This window comes from Leucoraja erinacea, chromosome 14 (genome assembly GCF_028641065.1).
Source record: "Leucoraja erinacea ecotype New England chromosome 14, Leri_hhj_1, whole genome shotgun sequence".
Classification (NCBI taxonomy): Eukaryota; Metazoa; Chordata; class Chondrichthyes; order Rajiformes; family Rajidae; genus Leucoraja; species Leucoraja erinaceus.
Window position 1 is genome coordinate 25,746,578 of NC_073390.1, and position 21,952 is coordinate 25,768,529.

The following is a 21,952-nucleotide window of genomic DNA, read 5'->3' on the forward strand; positions in this document are numbered from 1 at the left end:
AATATCATACTTGTATAACAGTATTTTAAACATAGAATTACCATCAACAGAGGCAATTAGAGAAGACTGGGAAAAAGAATTAATGATAAAAATCTCAAAAGAAACATGGGAAAAATATTTGATACATATACATAAATGTTCGATCAACGCTAGACATAATTTAATTCAATTTAAAATATTACATAGATTATATTATTCCAAAACTAGGTTGAATAAATTTTATCCAAATATTTCTCCCATTTGTGATAAATGTCTTTCTCAAAATGCCAATATTACGCACTCATTCATCTCTTGTACAAAATTTTATAAATTTTGGTGTGACATATTTGATATATTCTCAAAGCTATTTAAGACAAAAATGGAACCTAATACTGAAATGATTATATTTGGAGTAAGTGGAGATGGGAATAAATTAAATACACACCAAAACTCATTTTTCAATTGTGGGTTAATAACAGCAAAATACTTATACTTAAATTTTGGAAAAATGCTAATATACCAACATTTAAAATGTGGATTAATAATATGCTGGACACAGCACATTTGGAAGAAATGAGACTCCTCCTAATAGACAAACAAGACCAGTTCTTAAGGAGTTGGTCCCCATTTATAGATTTCTTGGATCCATGTGGTGATATAGTATCATGAAAACTAAAAGTTTCAGGTATGGGTGAAAGATGATTTAGAATATTAAAAAAATCATCTCCTTGTGGCGACTGAATAATCTCCCTCCTGCTTTCCTTCTTCACATTCCTTTTTTTTCCACTTTTTCTTTATCTGTTTTTCACTCATGCTTACTAGTCTATTCTTCACTTTTCACAACCTCTTTTTCTTCTCTCTTTTCTCACCTCTTTAAAAAAGAAAAAAGAAAATGCAAGTTGTACAGAGAATGTAATATGTTAACATAATTTTTGTACCAATGCATTGTACTCACTTCTAATAAATTAAAAAAACCCCAAAAAACACTGACATCCAGCTCAGTATTATTAGCGAGGAAATATATTTCCATTCTCTCCTGCTTTTGCAGACCAAGGTGTTCTCTGAACCACCAGCCCTTTCACCCTTCCTTCCAATAGTTGGCACCTTCCATGTAACCCCCCCCCCCCCCCCCCCCCCCCCCCCCCCCCCCCCCCCCCCCCCCACCAGCTCATATTTCCTGACTGTTCTAACTTTCCTCTATCTGGCTGAAGCATTGCTGCTCCATTCATCTCTTTCCTGTGGTCCTAATTCTTGCTGCTCTGTGCACTTCTCTTCATCTCCCCCAGAGGGTGCTCTTGGCTAATAAGATTCATTGACAACATGTCTGTCCCGTTCTCTCTGTTTCTGACACTATGCCTGTTTATCTCTCTCAGTCCGTCTCAGACTTTACTGCTCTGTGTATCTTTCCCTTTCATATCTCTCCCTCTGTGTTGTGCACCTCACAGTTTGCTTTGTGTAGCTCTTTTCTCTGTCCCTGACCTGTCTCTCTCTGGGAGAGTGTCTCCGATATTATTGCTCTGTGTATTCGGCTCATTCTCCTCCACGATTTGTTACTCTCACTTTTTCTTGCTGATTTCCCTCTTTCCCAGGCTCGGTGTTCTGTGTGCCACATTCACTCTCTCCGAGAGCCACCGTCTCTGTGTGAAGGTTGTTTCTCCTACAGATATTCTCCGAGTTCAGCTGGGCACATCCTGGTGGGGTTAAGGTTCACAAAGCAACACAGTTCACAATACTTTTTAAAAGATTTTGAAAACCTAACCAAAGTAACCACAGCAAAGAGATGAATGGAGCATACCAAATACAACAAATGACATAAGAGGTTATATGAAATGATACCAAATACAGAACTTACATATTCTGCACCATCTGCTCTAACCCTTAAACACCGTCCTGGTTTATTACTCCTTCCCTCCAGCTGGTTAACTGTGCAGTTCCCTTGCAGGTAACCCTTTGACTCCAAACGCATTTGTTCTCCAACTTTTTTTATCCAGCCTGGAAACAGGCTCTTCAGCCCATTGTATCCCCGTCACTAACTAGTTCTATGTTATTTCACTTTCACATCCCCATCCAGCGGCAATTTACACGGGCTAATTAACCTAAGACCCACACGTCTTTGCGATGTGCGAGGAAGCCAATGCACCCAGTGGGAACCCATATTGTCACAGTGAACATGCAAACTCCACACAGACAGCATCCAAAATCAGGATCCAATCTCTGTGAGGCAGCAGCTCAACCAGTTGCTGCCATTCTTGAGGTACAGGCAGCAGGGACCAAGCAAATCCCTTGAGGAATGTAAGAGTACACCTTAAGAGGGAAATCAAGAGAATAAAAAGAGGACAAGAGTTTGCTCTTGCTGCAACATCCCAGTTGCACGCATGTCTCCACGCCTTGAGTTCACCCGTCTTAGCCGTCAGGCCTCTCACATTGAAATAAATACAGTTCAGTCCTTCCTCATCTCTGCCATGCTCCTGCCTATCCTGTCCATAGAACCTTCTTCCATCACCTTCCGTACAGACTTCCAGCCTCTCACCTGCCTCAGTCATGCATTGGATCCCTGCACCCCCCAACCCCAATAATCTAATTTCAATCCTAGTGCTGGGTATACCACTAGCAAACCTATTTAATGACATTTTGAGAGGTATCTGGATAAGAAAGGTTTGTGGGCCTAAATAGTGCAACTTGGTTGGCATGGATAATTTGGACCAAAAGGCCTGGTTGCTTGCTGTATGACACACAGTCTATGTGCAAGAACATTTTTTTACGCAGAGGCACTGCCAGAGGTGATTGTGCCTCTTCTTGCTGCTATCATTGGAAAGAAGAACTAAGAAGCCTGAGAACCATTACCTCCAGGTTCAAGAACAGCTTCTTCCCATCAGCCATCACCTTCTTGAACCACTTTGGTTAGGCTGCTTTGGGAGTATTATGTGAAGCTCTTGCCCCCCCCCCCCCCCCCCCCCCCCCATTACAGGAAAGATGTGGAGGCTTTGGAGAACAGGGGAGTTTTACCAGAATGCTGCCTGGATTAGAAGGTATTACCTATACCGAGAGATTTGACATACTTGGATGGCTGATGGTTTTCTCTGGAATGTCAAAAGTTGAGGGGGGACCGGATAGAAAGATGTCAGATGATGAGAGACATAGATAGGGTAGACAGTCTGATCCATTTTTCCTGGGTGGAAATGTCAAAGACTAGAGAGCTGAGCTTTAAGATGAAAGGGGCAAATTATAAAGGAGCTGTGAAGGGCACATTTTTTTACAGAGTGGTGGGTGCTTGGAGGTGGTGGTGGAGGCAGATGCTAAAATGCATTTTGGATGTGCAGCGAATGGAGGGATAAGAGTCAATTGCAGACAGAGGAGATTAGTTTGAGTTGGTATCATGTTCGGCACAGACATTGTGGGCCAAAGGGTTGCACGTTGACAGGAGGGGAACCAGCATTCTGGCAGGCAGGTTTGCCATTGCTACACGGGTGGGTTTAAACTAAATAGTCTTAGGGGGAAGACAAATTGGAAATACAAGGATGGAGTTCAAGGGAAAGAGAGTATAGGAAAAGTTAAGAAAGACACCAGAATTAACGGGACAGGAAGCTCACGAAGGGATAGGAAAATATGGCCAAGTGAAATAGGAATCGATGTGAAAGGTGAGGTGTATTATATATGAATGCGCAAAGTACAAGAAGTAAAGTGGATGAGTTTGAGGCTCAGTTAGAGATTGGTAGATATGACATTGTACGGATCAGGACTGGGAATTGAATATTCAGGGTTATATGTCCTATAGAAAGGACAGGCAGGTGGGCAGAAGAGCTGGGGTAGCTCCTCTGTTGGTGTGGGATGAAATTCAGTCCCTTGCGAGGGGTGACATAGGGACTGATGATGTAGAGTCGCTGTGGATAGAATTGAGGAATTGTAACGATAAGAAGATACTAATGGGAATTATCTACAGGCCCTCAAACAGTACTGTGGATATTTAATATTTATTTATTTATTTATTTGATTCTTTATTTCAAACTGAATAAAAAGCAAGTGTGAAACAGCATACAAAAAAACAAAACAAGAATATTTATAGAGTGTCATAAACAATATCTATAAGGTATAGGGTGCAAGTTGCAACAGAAGTTAAAATTGACATGTAACAAAGGTAATGCCACTGTGGTTATGGGAGATTTCAATATGCAGGTAGAATGGGGAAATCAGGTTGGTTCTGGACCCCATGAAGCGGAGTTTGTAGAGTGCCTCCGAGATGGATTCGTAATGCCTACCAGAGAGAAGGCAATTCTGGATTTAGTGTTAAATGAACCAGGTTTAATAATATGATGTTTTAATCTGCAATTAGATGGTTAAATTAGAAGTGTCAGTGTTGCAGTTGAACAAAAGGGACTATGAAGGCATGAGAGAGGAGCTGGCCAAGGTCGACTGGAAGTGGATCCCAGCAGGAATGACGGTGGAACAGCAATGGCAGGAATTTCTGGGCATAGTCCTTCCTCATCATCGCCCACCTTCTCTCTTACGGTATCTTCAGTGTAACGATCTCGCTGTCGGTCCTGTCCAGGAAACTCTCGTTTTCCCAGATGATCCTGAGGTCATCCAGTTGCCTCTCCACTGCCCCAACACGGTCCTTCAGGAGCTGAACCTGGACGCACTTTCCAGTTGTAGCAGCCAGAGGCACCAGCAGTGTCCCGGACCTCCCGCATTCTGCAAGCATCGCACTGAATTAGCTTACCTGTCATTTCTTCACTGCGTCTCACCTCTCTTAATGTTTGGCAAAGTCTCCTCCCTCAGCATCCTTGCCGAAGACTCTCGAGCCAAAGACTTGCACTTTTCTCACAAGGCACTTCTCTCGACAAGGCCGCTCCCCGACAGGTTAATTGGCCTCTGCAGATTTCGCCAAGTGCACAGGGAGTGGAGGAGAAAGTGGGATAACATAGAACTAGTGCGAACGGGTAATCGATGGTTTGCATTGATTCGGAGAGCCACAGATATAGGCAACTTGGTGGTGCAAGCCACAAGGTTATCCATGTGTCTAGTGCACTGGTAATAAATCCAGATGCCGCCAGCTAGCAAACCTTGCAAAAAAGGAAGAAGAGGGACAGATGGACAGACTGTCTCATTTTGCAACTGGATCTGACTGACAATCAGTATTAAGACGACTGTTGTCACGGGTCACTGCATTACCCTGGAAATCACCCGAAACACCACTCCGCTGGAAACTGTCAACTAACTTGGATCTATAGTGACGGATAGCCTCTCTGTCTGAAGAAAGCAGTTTACGTTTAGGAAAGGCAGCAACTACCTTCCGGAGACTAACCAGAGAAGAACAGGAAGCTGACAATCAAGACCAAGGTAACTGTCTACAAGGCATGCATCTTGAGCATGTTACATAGAAACATAGAAATTCGAGCCTGCACCGCCATTCAATATGATCATCGATGATCATCCAACTCAGTATCCTGTACCTGCCTTCTCTCCATACCCCCTGATCCTTTTAGCCACAAGGGCCACATCTAACTCCCTCTTAAATATAGCCAATAAACTGGCCTCAACTGCCTTCTGTGGCAGAGAATTCCACAGATTCACCACTCTCTGTGTGAAATATGTTTTTCTCATCTCGGTCCTAAAAGACTTCCCCCTTATCCTTAAACTGTGACCCCTTGTTCTGGACTTCCCCAACATCGGGAACAATCTTCCTGCATCTAGCCTGTCCAACCCCTTAAGAATTTTGTAAGTTTCTATAAGATCCCCCCTCAATCTTCTAAATTCTAGCAAGTGCAAGCCGAGTCTATCCAGCCTTTCTTCATATTAAAGTCCTGACATCCCAGGAATCAGTCTGCTGAAGCAGTGAAGCTTGGAGGAATTACCTACACCAATACATTGAATATTTTTATTTCCGCCGTTTTCCCTCACATTGTGGGAATTTCCTGGCAGTAAAAAGTCACCAATGAATCTGTCCTCTCCCTGACCAACAAGCCTAGCATGCCTGTGATCCTCAAACAGATGTGTCTCTGCTGCCTTGGACATGTATACAGGATGGAAAATGGACGTATCCCCAAAGATGTGCTATGTGGGAGGTTGTCAAAGCAGGAAGTCCAAAGCTTCACTACAAGGAGACAATTAAGAGATATGACAAATTTTAACATTGACACTGAAAACTGGGAAGCAGCTGTTGATGACTAGGGATGGTGGAAAAGGGACCTCCATGTGGGAACGAAGCAACATCACAGCATCTGGTTCAAGACCTTGAAGGCCAGGCGCCAACTACACCAAATGGTCAACGGCAAGAGAAACACTCCCCAATCCAACTTCTACAAACAGCTTCACCTGTGGAAGCTGTGGCACGGCCTCCCTGTCACAGCCTAATCAGCCGCAGCAGGAAATGCAACCACACATGAAACATTCCCCTCTCCAAGCAGGACATCATCAATGCCACACCATCATAGAAACATAGAAAATAGGTGCAGGAGGAGGCCCTTCGAGCCAGCACCGCCATTCATTGTGATCATGGCTGATCGTCCCCTATCAATAACCCGTGCCTGCCTTCTCCCCATATCCCTTGACTCCACTAGCCCCTAGAGCTCCATCTAACTCTCTCTTAAATCCATCCAGTGATTTGGCCTCCACTGCCCTCTGTGGCAGGGAATTCCATGAAATTCACAACTCTCTGGGTGAAAACGTTTTTTCTCTCCTCCTTAAATGACCTCCCCTTTATTCTAAGAAGCAGATAGACGAATGCTAATCATAGGCAACATCTGCTATGCAGCAAATGCCCCCCTGAGAAGGCAAAGTCAGTTGGAATCAAAGTCAGTTTCAACAGCAAAACAGAATGAGATGAATACTTGAAAAATGGGAACATCTACAGGAAGGTTGGGGGCATATTCAAGTGCACATTCAGAGAGTTGATAAACTAAACATCCTGGTTCTCCTACCCTTTCCCATTTCTACAGAACAGAGACCAGCCTGGCTCAAGACATTGTGGAGCTTGTGGGCAAGTTGGTGTCGAGGGAGTTTGCACGCAGTCCATGTAGCTTAGTTTTTACTGTTAGCAAACAAGATACAAAATAGAAACGGCTGGAGTAAAATTGACTGAATTTTTGATTTTATTACTGAAATGTGTGCTGGCATTTCAATATAAAAATCCCAGGTCTGAGATTCACATCATTAAATTGAAATAACCGCATACCGTACAGAATGCTGCAGCGATCTCAGCATTAATACACAGCCTTGGCTTCACCTTTAAATACCTTTATAAGTTATTCAATAATAATGCAGTTTATCATCTTTGGCATGAGGTTCAGTGGCACTAAAATACAGCCGTGTCAGATACAAATACTCATACAAAATATATTAATTTTTTTTTTGTTTTTTTTTTTTGCTTCACAATATTTTTTGTAAACAAAGTACATGTGAATTCCGTCACAGAGAGAAGGCAATGGCCAGCAATTGCACAATGTATGGAAAAACATCAGCATGTAACGAGCTGGGCAGAATGAAGCAGGTTGCCCTCTGCCTTTTGGCATTGCTGAATTTGTTCTCATATGACCTGCACCCACTTGTGTGGCGGAACAGGAGACGCTAATCCTGATCTCCTCTTCATGGGTTTTGCTGCGATGGGTATCCTTAATACTTTAGGTTACAGGCCTGGGCATCTTCCCCGCAGGCTATTTGGCCACAGGTGGCATCAGACCCTATTCACAGCCTGCACCTGTTCCCAGAATGAGTCAGTGGAGTGTTCTTGGCCCAAGCTCAAATTCACCAGTGAATGATGGGACAATTGTAAGCTCATACCTTGGCTGTAACCCTGACAGTCCTCCAATCAACTCTTTCGCATTGTTATTTGGAAATGATGAATAGTCGGTGTGGCAGAAACCAGCTGCCAGTCTGTGGCCCAACTCTGCCCGACACTTTTGTGCTCAGCCACCTCCATCAGGGCAAGAACTGGTGGCTGCACACAGGGAACAGGAAGATGGTGCATACACCAGAGCCACTCAGAACCAGGGGGTGCAGGGCAGGGAACATTAATGGAACTGTACCCTCACCCCTGCTGTTCGTATACCAATATTGACATGCAGTCTGATATGAGGTCATATGGGATGAGGCATGCAGGGTGATGAACTGTGCTGCTGTGTGTGGGCAGTTGTAGGCTGGGGCAATGGAGGCTCGGTTGTAGATTCTGGGAGGGCCATTTTGGATCAGTTACGTGGGCACCGTTTAATTAAATGGTGTGACTGGAGGAGAGCGAGAGGGTTTAAACCTGACACAATCAGTACCCCATGACCTCACTCTCGTCGCTCCTCCATCTGGATTGCTGAATTAACGATACATCCTCTAAACACTGGTGGTTGAATCAGGGAGCTTGAGGGGCACTTGTTCCGCGAAAGATCTGAAAGTTTGCTTGGAGACCCCTGCATCTGGCAGCCACAAGAATTCCGCTCTCTCTTTTAAAAATGCGTTGTTTCATTCAGAAAGGTGTGGGTAATGTTACCCCTTTGCGCACACACACACACACGCACGCACGCGCACACACACACAAGCTTTCATTGAGATATTACAGTTCTGGGAGAGCCCCATCACCTGGGCATTCCCGCTACGAGATGTGGAATCTCCCTGTGCCAATGCTGACATGCAGCCCAGGGCAGTGTGGATCTGGTGAAGGGGGTTCTCCAAGCAGAGTACAATGAAAGGGAGAACTACCCAGTCACCAATGAAAATCTTGGGATCAATGCAAAGTGAGTTGGAACTGAAGTAACGATCAAGGCTAGTACAGAAAGTGTAGAAAGAAAGAAGTGGAGGATGGGAAGAGGGAGAGATACAGTGTCCATTGCTGGCAGAAATGGCGCAAGAGGTTTAGTAGATGTTTTTAGTCACGGCAAAGAGTTAGTAGAATTGCACAGAGTCTAAAGCTGAAACTAAGAGCTTGTTAGAATAGAGATTAATTTACAGCTTTATGTACAGTATATATTACGTATAGCACGGTTTTGTGCCAGATATTTGTAATTATATATATTAGTACTGCTGTGAAGCTTGTATGCTTGGCAGTTGGATGCAAAAATACTGACTTCTGCAACACCAAGTGTCTGTCACAGGTTAGAGCTTCACAGCAGTTTGAATAGTTTGGATTAGTTTACGAGTGTTTCCTGCCACTCAGGGAAGGCTCACACATGGCACAAAGACTAGCTCAGCTCTTCTTGTGTGTATAACCCTCAAATGAACACAGTGTTATAGCAGCTTATGGATCTGATGCATTGAAGGCCACAACTCCCTCTCTCCTCCCCCCCCCAAAAAAATCACATTCCCTCTCCGCACTTTTATGCAGGAATTGTTCATAGTTCCTTTGTTTCTGTCCTGGTTCCACATTCTGATAACTTGGTAGAGGACAGTAAAAGGTTTTCCAGATATGGAGGCCCTTTTATTTCACAGAAGTCCCTTGTGTACTGCCAGAAGTCTTTTTCATATGAGAATTTCCACCATCTCAGTGTTTGATGATTCTGCTTTTCTGATAATGTTGGGGCTGATCTGCTTCAGTGGCTGCAGTGAATCTGTGGACACAAAACACACAACGGAATTCCTCATTAGTGCCTGTAATCATTCCCGTCCCTTCCTTTCACCGTTCCCGATTTCTGGACCACCTCATCCCACGTAAACCACAGCGCTGGGATTACTTGAAATAAAATCCAATCAGAAGAAGTGAGATATGGAAATCAACGTTTTCCATTCTTATGATCGGCTAGACAGTGACGCACTAACCGACTTCCTCATTTTACTCAAACGCAATCCTTCCCTCCCTTTATCATTGCTGTCTTGCATGGACACTTACCTAATGAGTTGGCTGCTCGTGAGTTGACCAAAGTCTCGTCCTGCGAGCTGCCCTGGGCCGACTGCACTGCATCGCCCTCTTTCTCCGTTTGTGTGCTGCCATCCCGGCTGCCGTGTTTAGTGTGGCTCGACACGGGACGTGGCTCCAGGACAACTATTTGATCCTCAATGTACCCTTTGCCTCCAGCACCTAAAAGACAGAACGGTCCACTCAACATCAAGTCTTCCATTCCCACACTTGCTACAACCGGGGCTAAATCTTCTATTGGATAATGTTCTCTAGCTCTGCTATGAACAACTCCACTGATTGTTTCAATTGATGTTTCTAGGTCATGTGGTACAAGCTCTTTAAAACAGTTCAAGCAGATGTGAAAGATTTAGGTCATGGGCTCCTTTGCAAGAGGCTCTGAAGCTGGTCAAGCAGGTGACTTATTCGAAGGGTGGTGGACCTCGGTTGAACTGGCAAGCCAGCCGAGGCATCACATACTTCAGTGCTCTCCATCAAGCCTGTCTTCTATTCACCAGCCTTCCTGTACTTTCCAAACCAGTTGGCTGACGGATGTCCTGCTCCCAGTGATGTTTAGAATTAGTGCAAGCTTTTTACTCCATGTGTACAATTACTCCATTATTCCGCATCCATTCAACAGTTTAAAGGGATTTTGTGAGGGAATAGAAGCAATAGATTCTGGTGAAAGTAACAAAGGAGGCCAGCTTAAAGTGACAACAAACTAACAGGGCTTTTGCCAAATTGATAACAAAGTTGTGTGTTGATCTTTAGTTCAGTTTAGGGATGTAGCAGGGAAACAGACTCTTCGCCCCACCAAGTCCATGCCTACAATCGATCACCCGTTCACACTAGTTCTATGTTATCCCACTTTCTCATCCACTCCCTTCACACTAGGGGCAACTTACAGAGGCCAATTATCCTACAAACCCGCATATCTTTAGGAGGTGGGAGGAAACTGGAGCACCCGGAGGAAACCCACACGGTCACAGGGAGAACATGCAAACTCCACACAGACAGCACCTGAGGTCAGAATCGAATCAAGGTCTCTGGCGCTGTAAGGCAGCAACTCACCCACGGTACAACTGTACAGCCCTAAATGCCTGAAGCTGGCTAACATGTCAGTGAAAAGCTGTTTCCATTTATGGCAGAGGGTTTGAACACACAACCCCCCACACAGGGCAGGTATGCGGCCACTGACTCATGGGAATGCCATAGGTGAATCAGTTTCAGGGGAAGTAACCAAAGCTCTCTGGAAGTGATTTACCTGAGCTGCCTCTGCTTGTTTTATCCGAGCACCGGTCACTGGTCAGAGATATGCCGGCAGACAGAGCGATGGAGGGCACTGAGCGAGCTGGCCGCAATGAAATCTGCTCCGGCTTCACCTGGTCCCTTCTGGAGCGTTGTTGGAGGACCTTGATGATAGCATCCTTTTCCAGGATCTGCGCATGTAGGGCCTTAATCCTGAAGGCAAGAGGAAGCACCAATTATTCACAGCTCTCCAGACTTTGCACCGGCACCTTTATCTTACAAGTCCATGGGCTTTTGCAAACGTACTAATTCCGCACGATAAGAAAACCTCTCCCGGCCCGTCTCAAAGCAGCTAACCCAGAAGGAGTTACCTACTGAGAAAGGTAATGATTGCATGGGTTTAGACTGAGGAAGGGAAGGATTCCACACAACAACGGTCACAGGGAGATGAGGATGGGTGGGGTCTCAGTCAACGAGAGTCATAGGCAGGATGTGCGGCAGCCTAATGCCGTCACCATGAACAGGTGCATGGACAGAAGCACAGCCTGTCTTGGGCGAGTGGTCAGACAGAACACAAGGTGACCGGGCACCGAACAGGTACAGGTGAGGCCTGACAGTCATGATACAGCAAGACCAGGTACAGTCAGATTGGCTGCAGACTGACCGTGTACAGGCAGAGCCGGGGAGCAGATTGAGTCCGGATGGGGCCGGGGAGCAGACAGACCGGGTACAGACAGACTGGTTACAGGCGGGGTTAGCATACAATCCAAGTACAGGTACACTGGAAACACACAAACAGTGAGCAGATAAACTAGGTACAGCTGGGGCTGGGGAGCAGACAGACCAGGTACAAATGGGGCTGGGGAGCAGACAGCCCCGGTAAGAGACAAGACAAAATACAATCTAGGTACAAATGGGGCTGGGGAGTCGATAAATGAGGGCCAAGGCTGGCAATCAGCTTAATGAGGGTGAAACCACCCTGGGTAGAGGTGGCCCCAGATTTGGACGTTCCCGCCATTCAAGTCTCATTCATCCCTCGCTGGTTGGTCCCTACCGGTGGGGCTCTGGGGAATATTTTGTGCTTGAGCTGGGATAGCTTTATCCTCATAGCATCATGTCCAATCCTTCCCTGCACCCCTAACACTGCCTCACGCAGCCTCTTCCCATCGGATGCTCCTGGTTCACCAATCCCAGTTCTTAGCCCAAACCCAGGCCCCTGATCCCAGCCCCATATCTGTTGACAAGTACCTGCTCTCCATCTCCTGGTGCCGATGGTTAGTCCCAATAACCTCCCCATTCTCGTAGTAAACTCGCTTCTCCAAAGAGCCATCATTGAAGCTGCTGTTGGGTGAATGGTGGGGGGAATGGTTTATGATCGTGGTATCTCTGCAGAAATAAAGAAATCATTTAGTTCTCCCGAAGACAGCAGCCCAGATGCTTCCTGAGACACTGGGCTCTCGTCCTGGACACGGGGTTCAGATTCAGATTCAATTTTAATTGTCATTGTCAGTGTACAGTACAGAGACAACGAAATGCATTCCCCTCAAGACATGACCCTCCCCCACCGACTTGCGGGGCTCTCCTTTCCCCCCCCCCCCACCTTAAATATGCGGCTTTTCCTCCTCCTCCCACCACAGACCCGAGATCCCTGGGACACTGGGCGCTTCTCGTGACACTAGGCTTTTCCCAGATCTAGGTACAAGCTCCTACTGTGCTGGGATATCTGAAATAATGCTTTTTGAAAACTTTAAAATTCAACATCTATCTGTCATTCCTACCATTTCAAGGAGGGACTGTTCACTTTAAACACCCGGGCAGCAAAATAAACTGGTGAGAAATCCAAGAGCAGGGGTGTATAAACCAACGGGTTCCCTGTGACCCTGCAGGTTGTGTCTCCAGGTGGAGAGGGGGAAAGGATATATCCAGGATAAATCCTTTAATGTATCTGATTCGCGTTGTTAAAGTGAAACAGCTGGGAATGCACAAACGTACCTCTGGGTTGCTGCTGTGGCAGCTGCATCCATTGCAAACTGCCGCATGGTGCTCTCCTCCAGATACTTCTGTTCCCATTTGGTCATGTCAGCTTCCAGAGCCAGAATCCTCTCTTCCTTCTCACGGAGCAGCTCCATCAACGCTGGTGCACTGTACTCTGCAGCTCCAGTGTTCTGGGCTGTTGCTTGGCGCTGCGGGGAGAACCATGCATTCAAGCTTTCCGCAGATAAACAAGCAGCCTGCCCCTTGCCATCTTAGCTAAATGCTGAAAATACCGACAGACCTGATCCACAGTGGGACTGTCAGAATCGGGTCACACACAGGCAGAGCCTCGAGTGCAGCTCCCACAGAGCCAAATACTTCAATGAGCCATTAAGCTGAATGCTGTTTGTCATCCATGGCAGTTGCAAAATAATCACAGCACCATTTTGAAGGATGTTATTTTTCAACTGGGCAATATTTATCCATCAATAGGTTGTTATTGTAGGGCTGCATGTGGGAACTTTCTCTGTACAAGGTACCAGAAATAGGCCACAATCCAACTAGACTCCCAGCAACACCCCTCTCTTCCCTGCCTTGTCACTATCAGTGTAACGCCCTTGCCCTACATAAACTTTATGCAAAATCCCATCAATGTTCATCACATTCTCTCTTCTTGCCATTGATCTCCACGCTATAATCACTCTGGCTTTCTTCTCAACCCCCTTTTAATCTCACGGTAATGCTTATATTGACCTCTGGCTCTGCTCTTCCTCACAAGGGCAAACAGTCTCTGAATGCTTCCTCCGTTCACCCTCCTCTGGGTAGTTCAACCTGCCAGAGCTGGTGTTCTTCCTACACAGTAAACATCAGTCCAACTGGCTGTTCTAAGTCCCACATTATTCCAGTGAGCACACTCACAAAACACTTTAAGTAAAGCATTCTCGGATGTCCTAAAGACACAAAGAGCACTACATAAATGTCAGTTCTTTATTTTCTAAATGACCTTGTGGCAAACACAAATGTTATACTTGGGTTGCTTTGAAAATTCCTTTAGGGACTGTGCTTCAAGCAAGATACACACTTGCAAGGCTTTTATATTGCATCGCTTCGATATAATTTTTGATAGAACCCGCTGCCTTTGTGATAGTTGAGACACACTATGGAATGGTTTTAATTTAGATTAGAGATACAGCACGGAAACAGGCCTTTTGGCCCACCGGGTTCACATCGACCAGCTATCCCCACACATCAACGCTCTCCTTCACACACTAGGGACAATTTACACACCCCAGGTCAGGATCGAACCTGGGTCTCCAGGGCTGCTGGTGCTATAAGGTAGTAACTATGCCATTGTGCCACTGTGCCACCCTTACAAGGCAGAGCAATGCCATTCCAATCAGTCATCCCATCTGTTGCTCACTTGGGTCCATTGGTCTGCATGGAGTAGAGCTTCCAGACCTCCACAGGCATGCTGGCTGCTGTCATGTTTTAGGCTTGCTCTGAATAACATTTTACAAAATGGGGTGTGGAGTTTGCGTTAGGCGGCAGGTGGCCTAGTTACCTGCTGTGTCCGTAGACTCTTCAGTTCCTGTTCCAGTCGGTTCCTCAGCCGCAGCTCCAGCTGCTCGCGTTTCTCACACGCTGCCTGCAGCTGGGTCAGAGCATGCTGCAACTTCTCCACCCTCTCCACGTAGGCTCGCTTCTTCCGCAACTGAGGGAGAGACAGAGAAATGCCTGACATCAAAACCGTGACCATGCTGTGGCAATCGATAGTTAAAGAGTTGGCAGAACTTGCTGTACCTCATCTTCGAGCCGCACGACTTTGGACTGCGTGCTGTTGAGGGCGTGGTCAAGCAACTGCATTCGCCTGTGCTGATCGTCATTCCTGCTGCACGAAAGGCTCAACTCTCTCCGAAGCTGCTCCTTCTCTTGCTGCTGTTCCCTGTCTGCAAAACATGCACATCCAATCAAGAAAATGCTGCTGGCAATTTATCTCTTACATTCATCAGCCAAATGGTGCCTTTCAGGCAGCATGATAACATAGCAATCAGACCAATGACAATACTGCAAATGATTTCAAGAGTACAATCTATTTCCCCATGTACCATCCACACTGTTAGTTCATTAAAAAGCTCCTTCAGGTAAGGCAAATACATTTTACTTTTGACAATTCTATAATTTTTCTAATCAATCCGTCCTGTGATTAGTGTGATCAGATATGCACTGATCAATCCAATGGCTCCTAATTCCATCTCTGATTTATTGTTTCAACAACTGTCCCCACTCTGAGGCTGAATTCACTGGTGTCTATTGACATATCTTTACATAATTCTAGAATAAGGGTATGACATTTGTAATTTTCCAGTCCCTAGGCACCAAGTCAGAATTATAGGGCTTTGGCGAGGCTGAAGTTGGAATATTGCACATAGTTCTGTTCACCTCTTTACAGGAATGATGTGGGTGCTTTGGAGAGGGTGCAGGGGAGGTTTACCAGAATGCTCCCTGGATTAGAGGGTTTCAACTACAAGGAAAGGTTGGATAGTCTTGGATTATTTTCTGTGGAGCATCGGAGGTTGAGAGGAAACGATGGAAGCATATAAAATGATGAGAGGCACAGATAGGGTAGACAGTCAGAATCTTTTTCCCAGGGTGGAAATGTCCCACACTAGAGGGCATACTTTAAGGTGAAAGGGGGAAAGAGATGTGCAGGGCAAGTTTATTTTTACACTGCGAGTGATGGGAGGCCTAGAACGCATTTCCAGGGGGTGGAGTTGAGGCTGATACAATAGTGGTATTTAAGAGGCTTTTAGGCACATGGAAATGCAGGGAATAGAGGCATATGGATCATGTGCAGGCAGTTGAGATCAGTTTAACTAGGTATCATGTTTGGCACAAACATTGAGGGCTGAAGGGCCCGTTCCTGTATACTGTTCTATGCTCTAAGATAGAACCTCCAATTGAAACCAAATATATTGCAGAATCAGTATATTTAAAGCAATAATAGAAAATGCTGGACAAACTCATATATGGAAAGAGAAACAGTCAAAGGCCATTCATCAGTATTGGCAAACATTCTTTGTTCTGATGAAGGGTTCCCAACCCTTGAAAGATTAACCATTTCTCTCTTCACAGAATCTGCCTGACCTGCTGAGTGTCCCAACATTTTCTAAGAGTGAATCTCCCTCTTGAACAATTCCATTGAACACATTAAACACCAACCACAATGTCCAAGGATAGTCATGACCACTGGTGTTTCCAACTGATATTTCCAGTCATAGATGGTGAAGCCCTGACTCTTTCCACCTCTGCCCCTTCTTGAATTCATACCCAAAATCCACATCTTTAACCAGCTACTAACAACATCTCCCAATATCTTAATCTGGCTCTCTGCTAAGTTCTGGATGCCATCACTTCCGAGATTGGGATTTGTCTAATATTCAAAAGTGTAGATTAATGCAAGGTCGTTGTTTAACAGTGGACATTAGATTAAAGAATGCAACTGACTTCACATCAGTAAAAGAATAGCTGTAAGAATGAACCATGCAGAATCAGTGCTTATGCTGTTTCCTGTGATAAAATCACCCCCGCCTGACTTTGCGCTGCCCACTGAGATTTCACAGAGTGCAGTCACATATAAAAAGCATTCTGAGAACTTTGGCTCCACAAAATTGCATTCCTCTGAGCAATAAATAGGAAAACACATTGACTTCTGCAGCAATAATTACCATAAGGTTGCAGACGCACAAAGCAATTCACTGGTGCAAGTGAAGCCACTGCTTAGCACTGCAACATTCTTCAGCAAGTTTGCAAATAATTGTGCCAAAGCATCAAAAATCCTGCCCCCTTTATTGTTTATACTAACTCTTCCGCTAAAAGCTCATTGTAGTAATATCAGCAGCAACCAGCATTCCGCATTCCACTCCACCTTCCTCTGCCATGCTCCCAAGGGAATGACCGAATGACCTTGGTAGGCTCCTAACTTCCTGCTATAAAGTTGTGCATTGAACAAAGAATGTGCTTGAGGCTGAGGGTGGGGGAGGGGAAGCTGCACTGTTAATGGCAGTCATGGGACAAACTACAATCCACGTTCCTCTGACCTACATACTTAACAATCAAATGCATACTACACAACTACCTCCCAGAGCAAACCCGGGTTAACACTTCAGTGCCCACGGCTGTGATTTGTACTGGCACAGAATAAAAACAAGAGGAGGAATGGAATGAAGCCACAAGAGGGTTGGGAATGCAATGTGCGTTGGGAATGCACTGTTTTAGCTCTCTGGGAAATTCTTTGCCTTTCTGGGGCTGAATACAGGAGGGAAAAGTGAACAAACTGTGAGCAGATGTGGCGTGGCCAGGCCTAGTGTCCCGTGGAACTATCCCACAAAGTGAGGTAGCAGTAATCCTTCTCGCCGGTCCAACATAATATATATTACACTGCAACATCCCCGACACCTGCTCTTTGTTCTAACTCACCCTGATTATAGTGGACATCTAATCACGTGGGTCTTCACTAGGACACTCAGATTTAGTCTGGTCTTCTGACTGCTGCTGTAAATCGTACAGCACATCAATCTCGGCACATCGTAACTAAATGGTGCTGGTGAGGCCATATTTGGCGTATGGCGTTCAGTTTTGGTCACCCTGCTATTGGAAGGATGTCATTAACTAGAAAGAGTGCCAAACATATTTACAAGGATATTGCCAGGACTTGAGGGCCTGAGCTCTCGGGAGAGGTTGGACAGGCTAGGACTTTATTCCTTGGAGTACAGGAGGCTGCATGATGATCTTATGGAGGGGTATACAATCATCAAGGGAATAGATCGGGTAAATGCGTAGATTCTTTTAGTCAGAGTAGGAGTATCAAGAGCCTGAGGACATAGGTTTAAGGTGAGAAGGAGAGATTTAATCAGAACCTGGGGGACAGTTTTTTCCACACAGAAGGTTGTGGGTATATGGAACAAGCTGTCAGAGGAGGTAATTGAGGCAGGTAGAATAACTGCATTTAAATGATACTTGGACAGGTACATGGATAAGAAAGGTTTAGAGGGATAGGGACCAAATGGACTGGTGGGATTAGAGTGGATAGGGCATGTTGGTCGGCATTCGCAAGTTGGGCTGAAGGGCCTGTCTTGGTGTTGGCTGGCTCTATGACTAATGTTTGCGACTTCAACATGACCAGATCTGTTGATCTATGCCTGATCATATGGACACACCCATACAAACGCATATGCTAATTCAAACCCCTGAAAGTGTAGACTGAAAGTGGGGAGGGAGTTTCAATCGTTTTTTTCTCATGGGATTAGTGTAGATGTTGAAATTGTCTGCATGGACCTGGTGGGCTGAAGTGCCTGGGCCTATGACTTGATGACGCATTCTCGTACACAGGCATTCAGAGTGCAGATGTGACTCTGCTTGTTCACTCATCAGGTGAGAATGTCGTGTTGGTAATGTGCTTAATAAAAAACATTCCCTTTAAGCTGCGCTCATTGAGCATGACAATTGTTCAGCCGTAACTAACAGTCACACAGTGTGCTGTTCCCAACACAATTGTCGCAAACGTGAACCTGGGCATAACCTTGGCAGGAACCCAGGGGCAGGTTGGTGGGAGGGAAGTGACATGAAGGGGGCAGACAGAAATCTGGATGGGGCTCGTATCACAAGTCCAGCAGAGAAGTGGGGAATTCATTAACGACCATCTACATCAAGCGGCAGCATCTCCAACTGGGCACGGGCAGAGATGACCACGTTAGTGGAGGAAGGCGCAGCACCCCATCCCCACCTGGGGGTGAAAGTGGCAGGAAAACCTCACCATAAACCCACGTACATTGCCATGCATTTCCAAACAAATTATGCTGACCTCGTAACCAAAAACATCCAACATATCATATAAGCTTACTTTAAAGAAGGCCATTCAGCCCAATGAGTCTGGGCCAGCTCAGAGAGCAATCCAATTCCAGACTAACCTTCCCTGCACGCTAATCCCACATTCCCATCAACCCCCAGCCTGCCATATTCTACACTTGGGGGGCAAGATGTGCAAGAGGCAAGAGGTACAGAAGTGTGAAAACGCATACCTCCAGATTCAGGGACAGTTTCTTCCCAGCTGTTATCGGGCAACTCAACCATCATATCAACGACTAGTGAGCTGTCCTGAGCTACTATCTACCTCATTGGAGATAGTAGGACTATCGTTAATCGACCTTTATCTTGCGCTAAACGTTATTCCCTTCATCATTCTCAGATTCAGATTCAACTTTATTGTCATTGTGCAGTGTACAGTACAGAGACACCGAAATGCAGATCATGTATCTGTATATTGTGGGCGGCCTGATTGTAATCATGCAGTCTTTCTGCTGACTGGTTAGTACTCAACAAAAATCTTTTCACTATAGCTGTAAATGTGATAACAAACTAAACTAAACTCTATAAGACCACCCCCATCCTCCTGCACTCCAAGGAACAAAGTCCTAGCCTGCTCCCTATAGTTCAGGGCCTCCAGTTCTTCGTAAATCTTCTCTGCCCCCTTCCCACATTAACAACATCTTTCCAATAATAGAGTAACCTAAACTGAACATAATACTATAAATGTGGCCTCACAAATGTCTTGTACACCTGTGACATAAGGTCCCAACTTCCATACTCAATACTCTGACAGATGAAGGCCCAATGTGCCAAAAGCCTTCTTGACTTTATCGGACTTCAATGTTATATATTTGCACTAAATATTGTACCCTATATTGTAGTCTATTTTTCTGGCTAAATAGCATGCAAACAAAAGTGTTTCACTGTATCACGTGACAATCTTAAACAAACATATTTACAGCAACCAATTAACATACAAAACGTTTTGGGGGTGTGGGAGTTTTACTGGAGCATCCAAAGGAAATCCATGAAGAAATCCACAGGGAGAATGTGCAAACCCCACACACAGCACCAGAGATCAGGACCAGACCTGGGCCCCTGAAGTTGTGACGCAATGGCTGAACTAGCTGTGCCACTGTGCTGCCCATTGAACATCCATCAAAGCCCAGCAGTGTAAGTTTAGTAGGAATGATGGAGCCTCACCAAAATATTGCTCACAACATGTGTAACCACGCAGTTTCTTGCAATGAGGCAGTTTTCTGTGACGCTTGCTGCCCCACTTGCAAGCTTTAAAATTTGCTGCCATTTTCATTGTCTAACTACACCAGCAATCAGGTTTGGAGTGGCAAATTCAGGTTAAATGGGCAGACTCTTTACTAAGGGACACTCGTTCAAGCAGTGAGGATTGAGGACTTTGCAACAGCTTCATTCTCACTTTTAACATCACCACTCTTTTAGTTCTTGGAACAGATTGGGGATGGTGGGCTTTGGATGGATTGGCTCTGTGTCTCGAGAAGCAGCGTTGATTCAGGGACACAGAACCATGAGCCCACAGTCACCTTACAGAGGTTCACAAAATCATGAGTGATGTATGGATGGACGCAGATCATGGATGGACACAGTCTTTTTCACAACAGAAAAGTGTAAAACTACAGGGTATGTGTTGTTAAAGAGATTTTTTATTTTTTAAAAGGGACTTATTTTGGAAGTTAGATCATGCAAATCCTATTGTGCAAGTGGTAGTGTGGAGAGGCAGGTGCAGCAACCTGTCAAGAAGAACCAAAGTCCTCACATGTGCCTCAACCAAAAGACCTTGTATATCCCGAGAGAAACATTTTAATGGTTCTTCCTATCTGATTATTAAAACTAATCAGTAACTAATCAGCTCCACAGACAGAAATACTGAGGCCTTTGTATCAACCAATAAATGTGACATGGATCCCTGGCACACAGTTCAAGAAACCCTGGTGGAATTTAACATTTAGCATGAACAGTTTGTCCACCTCAGGGTCTTTTGTTTTAACTTTCCTTTCTTGGTTTTTGAGAGATTCACAGCAGCATGACAGGTTTTTTTCCAGAGGCTCATGTACCCAGTGGGCAATGCCAGCTCACAGCTGCCCTTCTGAACTCGCCTCAAGGACATGTTAGCAAAGTTGAGCAAATAATTCTGCTCAAGATATGCCACGTGTAAGTGCTGTGCTGATTGTTCTGCAGAACACTCTGCCTGTCCACCAACTCTGGCTGCATTACTTCAGAGCTAATGACTAGTGCTTGAGGATCAGCAGAGGAGATTCACAGCAGTCCAAGTCACCCCGCGGTATGCAAGGAATTTACATTGCTATTATTTTTCACACAGGATGTGCTGAAGTGCCAAGAGCTGCTTGTTTAGCTCTAAGTTCTACCTTAGCTTTTCACTGTTTCTTGTGCAACTCAATTCAACCAAGCATAAAGTGCCACATCACATAACAAAGGAATCAGAAGGAGCCAGCCTTCAATCTGCTCCACTTTTTGTCAAAACTATGATCTTCAACCCCAGCTCCATTTTCTAGCATTATCCCCCTCATCATTAATATTCAGAAATTGGTCAGTCTCTGCTCTCAATGAAGTTGACTAATTCTCCACTTTCCTCGAGAACTTCAAAGGTTCGTCACCTCTGCATGTAAATGTCTCCGCACCTCAGTCCCAAATGGCATTTCCCTCATTATTCAACAGCATCTTCAGTTCTAATCTCCCCGAGTCTAGCCTTTAAACACCTTAAGATTGTTATGTTTTGCTGAGATCTCCTCTCATTCCTAACATCTCAAGAGACTACAGTTCCAATCTACTCACTCCTTCATGATACAATATCCCTTCCATTACTACAACTTGTGTAATGACCCTTCCTTGCGGTCACTCTGACATTTTTTTGTCAAGGCTGGGCATATGAAAGATTGTAGGGATTGGGGTGTGGCAGCCCAGAGGTTTAAGGTTAGTGTGGTTAGTGACAGCAGGAGGGGAACGGAGTCATTTTCTGAAGATTATGAAATGACAAGATTGTGTCTTCCACAGAAATTCCACTTTGCTGCCTGTTTGCAA

At 45.2% G+C, this 21,952-nt stretch overlaps 1 protein-coding gene across 2 annotated transcripts in view; it reads right to left on the minus strand.

The window, feature by feature from the left end:
* Nucleotides 1-7,049: 7,049 nt before the first annotated feature.
* Nucleotides 7,050-21,952, minus strand: part of amotl2a (angiomotin like 2a) — a 29,613-nt gene continuing 14,710 nt past the window's right edge. For both annotated transcript variants that reach the window (XM_055645894.1, XM_055645895.1), the window contains exons 6-12: nucleotides 14,813-14,958; nucleotides 14,574-14,723; nucleotides 13,031-13,221; nucleotides 12,287-12,424; nucleotides 11,055-11,251; nucleotides 9,785-9,973; nucleotides 7,050-9,506 (exon numbers count right to left, since the gene is read on the minus strand). In XM_055645894.1, the coding sequence (XP_055501869.1) occupies nucleotides 9,418-9,506; nucleotides 9,785-9,973; nucleotides 11,055-11,251; nucleotides 12,287-12,424; nucleotides 13,031-13,221; nucleotides 14,574-14,723; nucleotides 14,813-14,958 (1,100 nt within the window). In that variant the 3' untranslated portion in view covers nucleotides 7,050-9,417. The remainder of the gene's footprint in view (nucleotides 9,507-9,784; nucleotides 9,974-11,054; nucleotides 11,252-12,286; nucleotides 12,425-13,030; nucleotides 13,222-14,573; nucleotides 14,724-14,812; nucleotides 14,959-21,952) is intronic.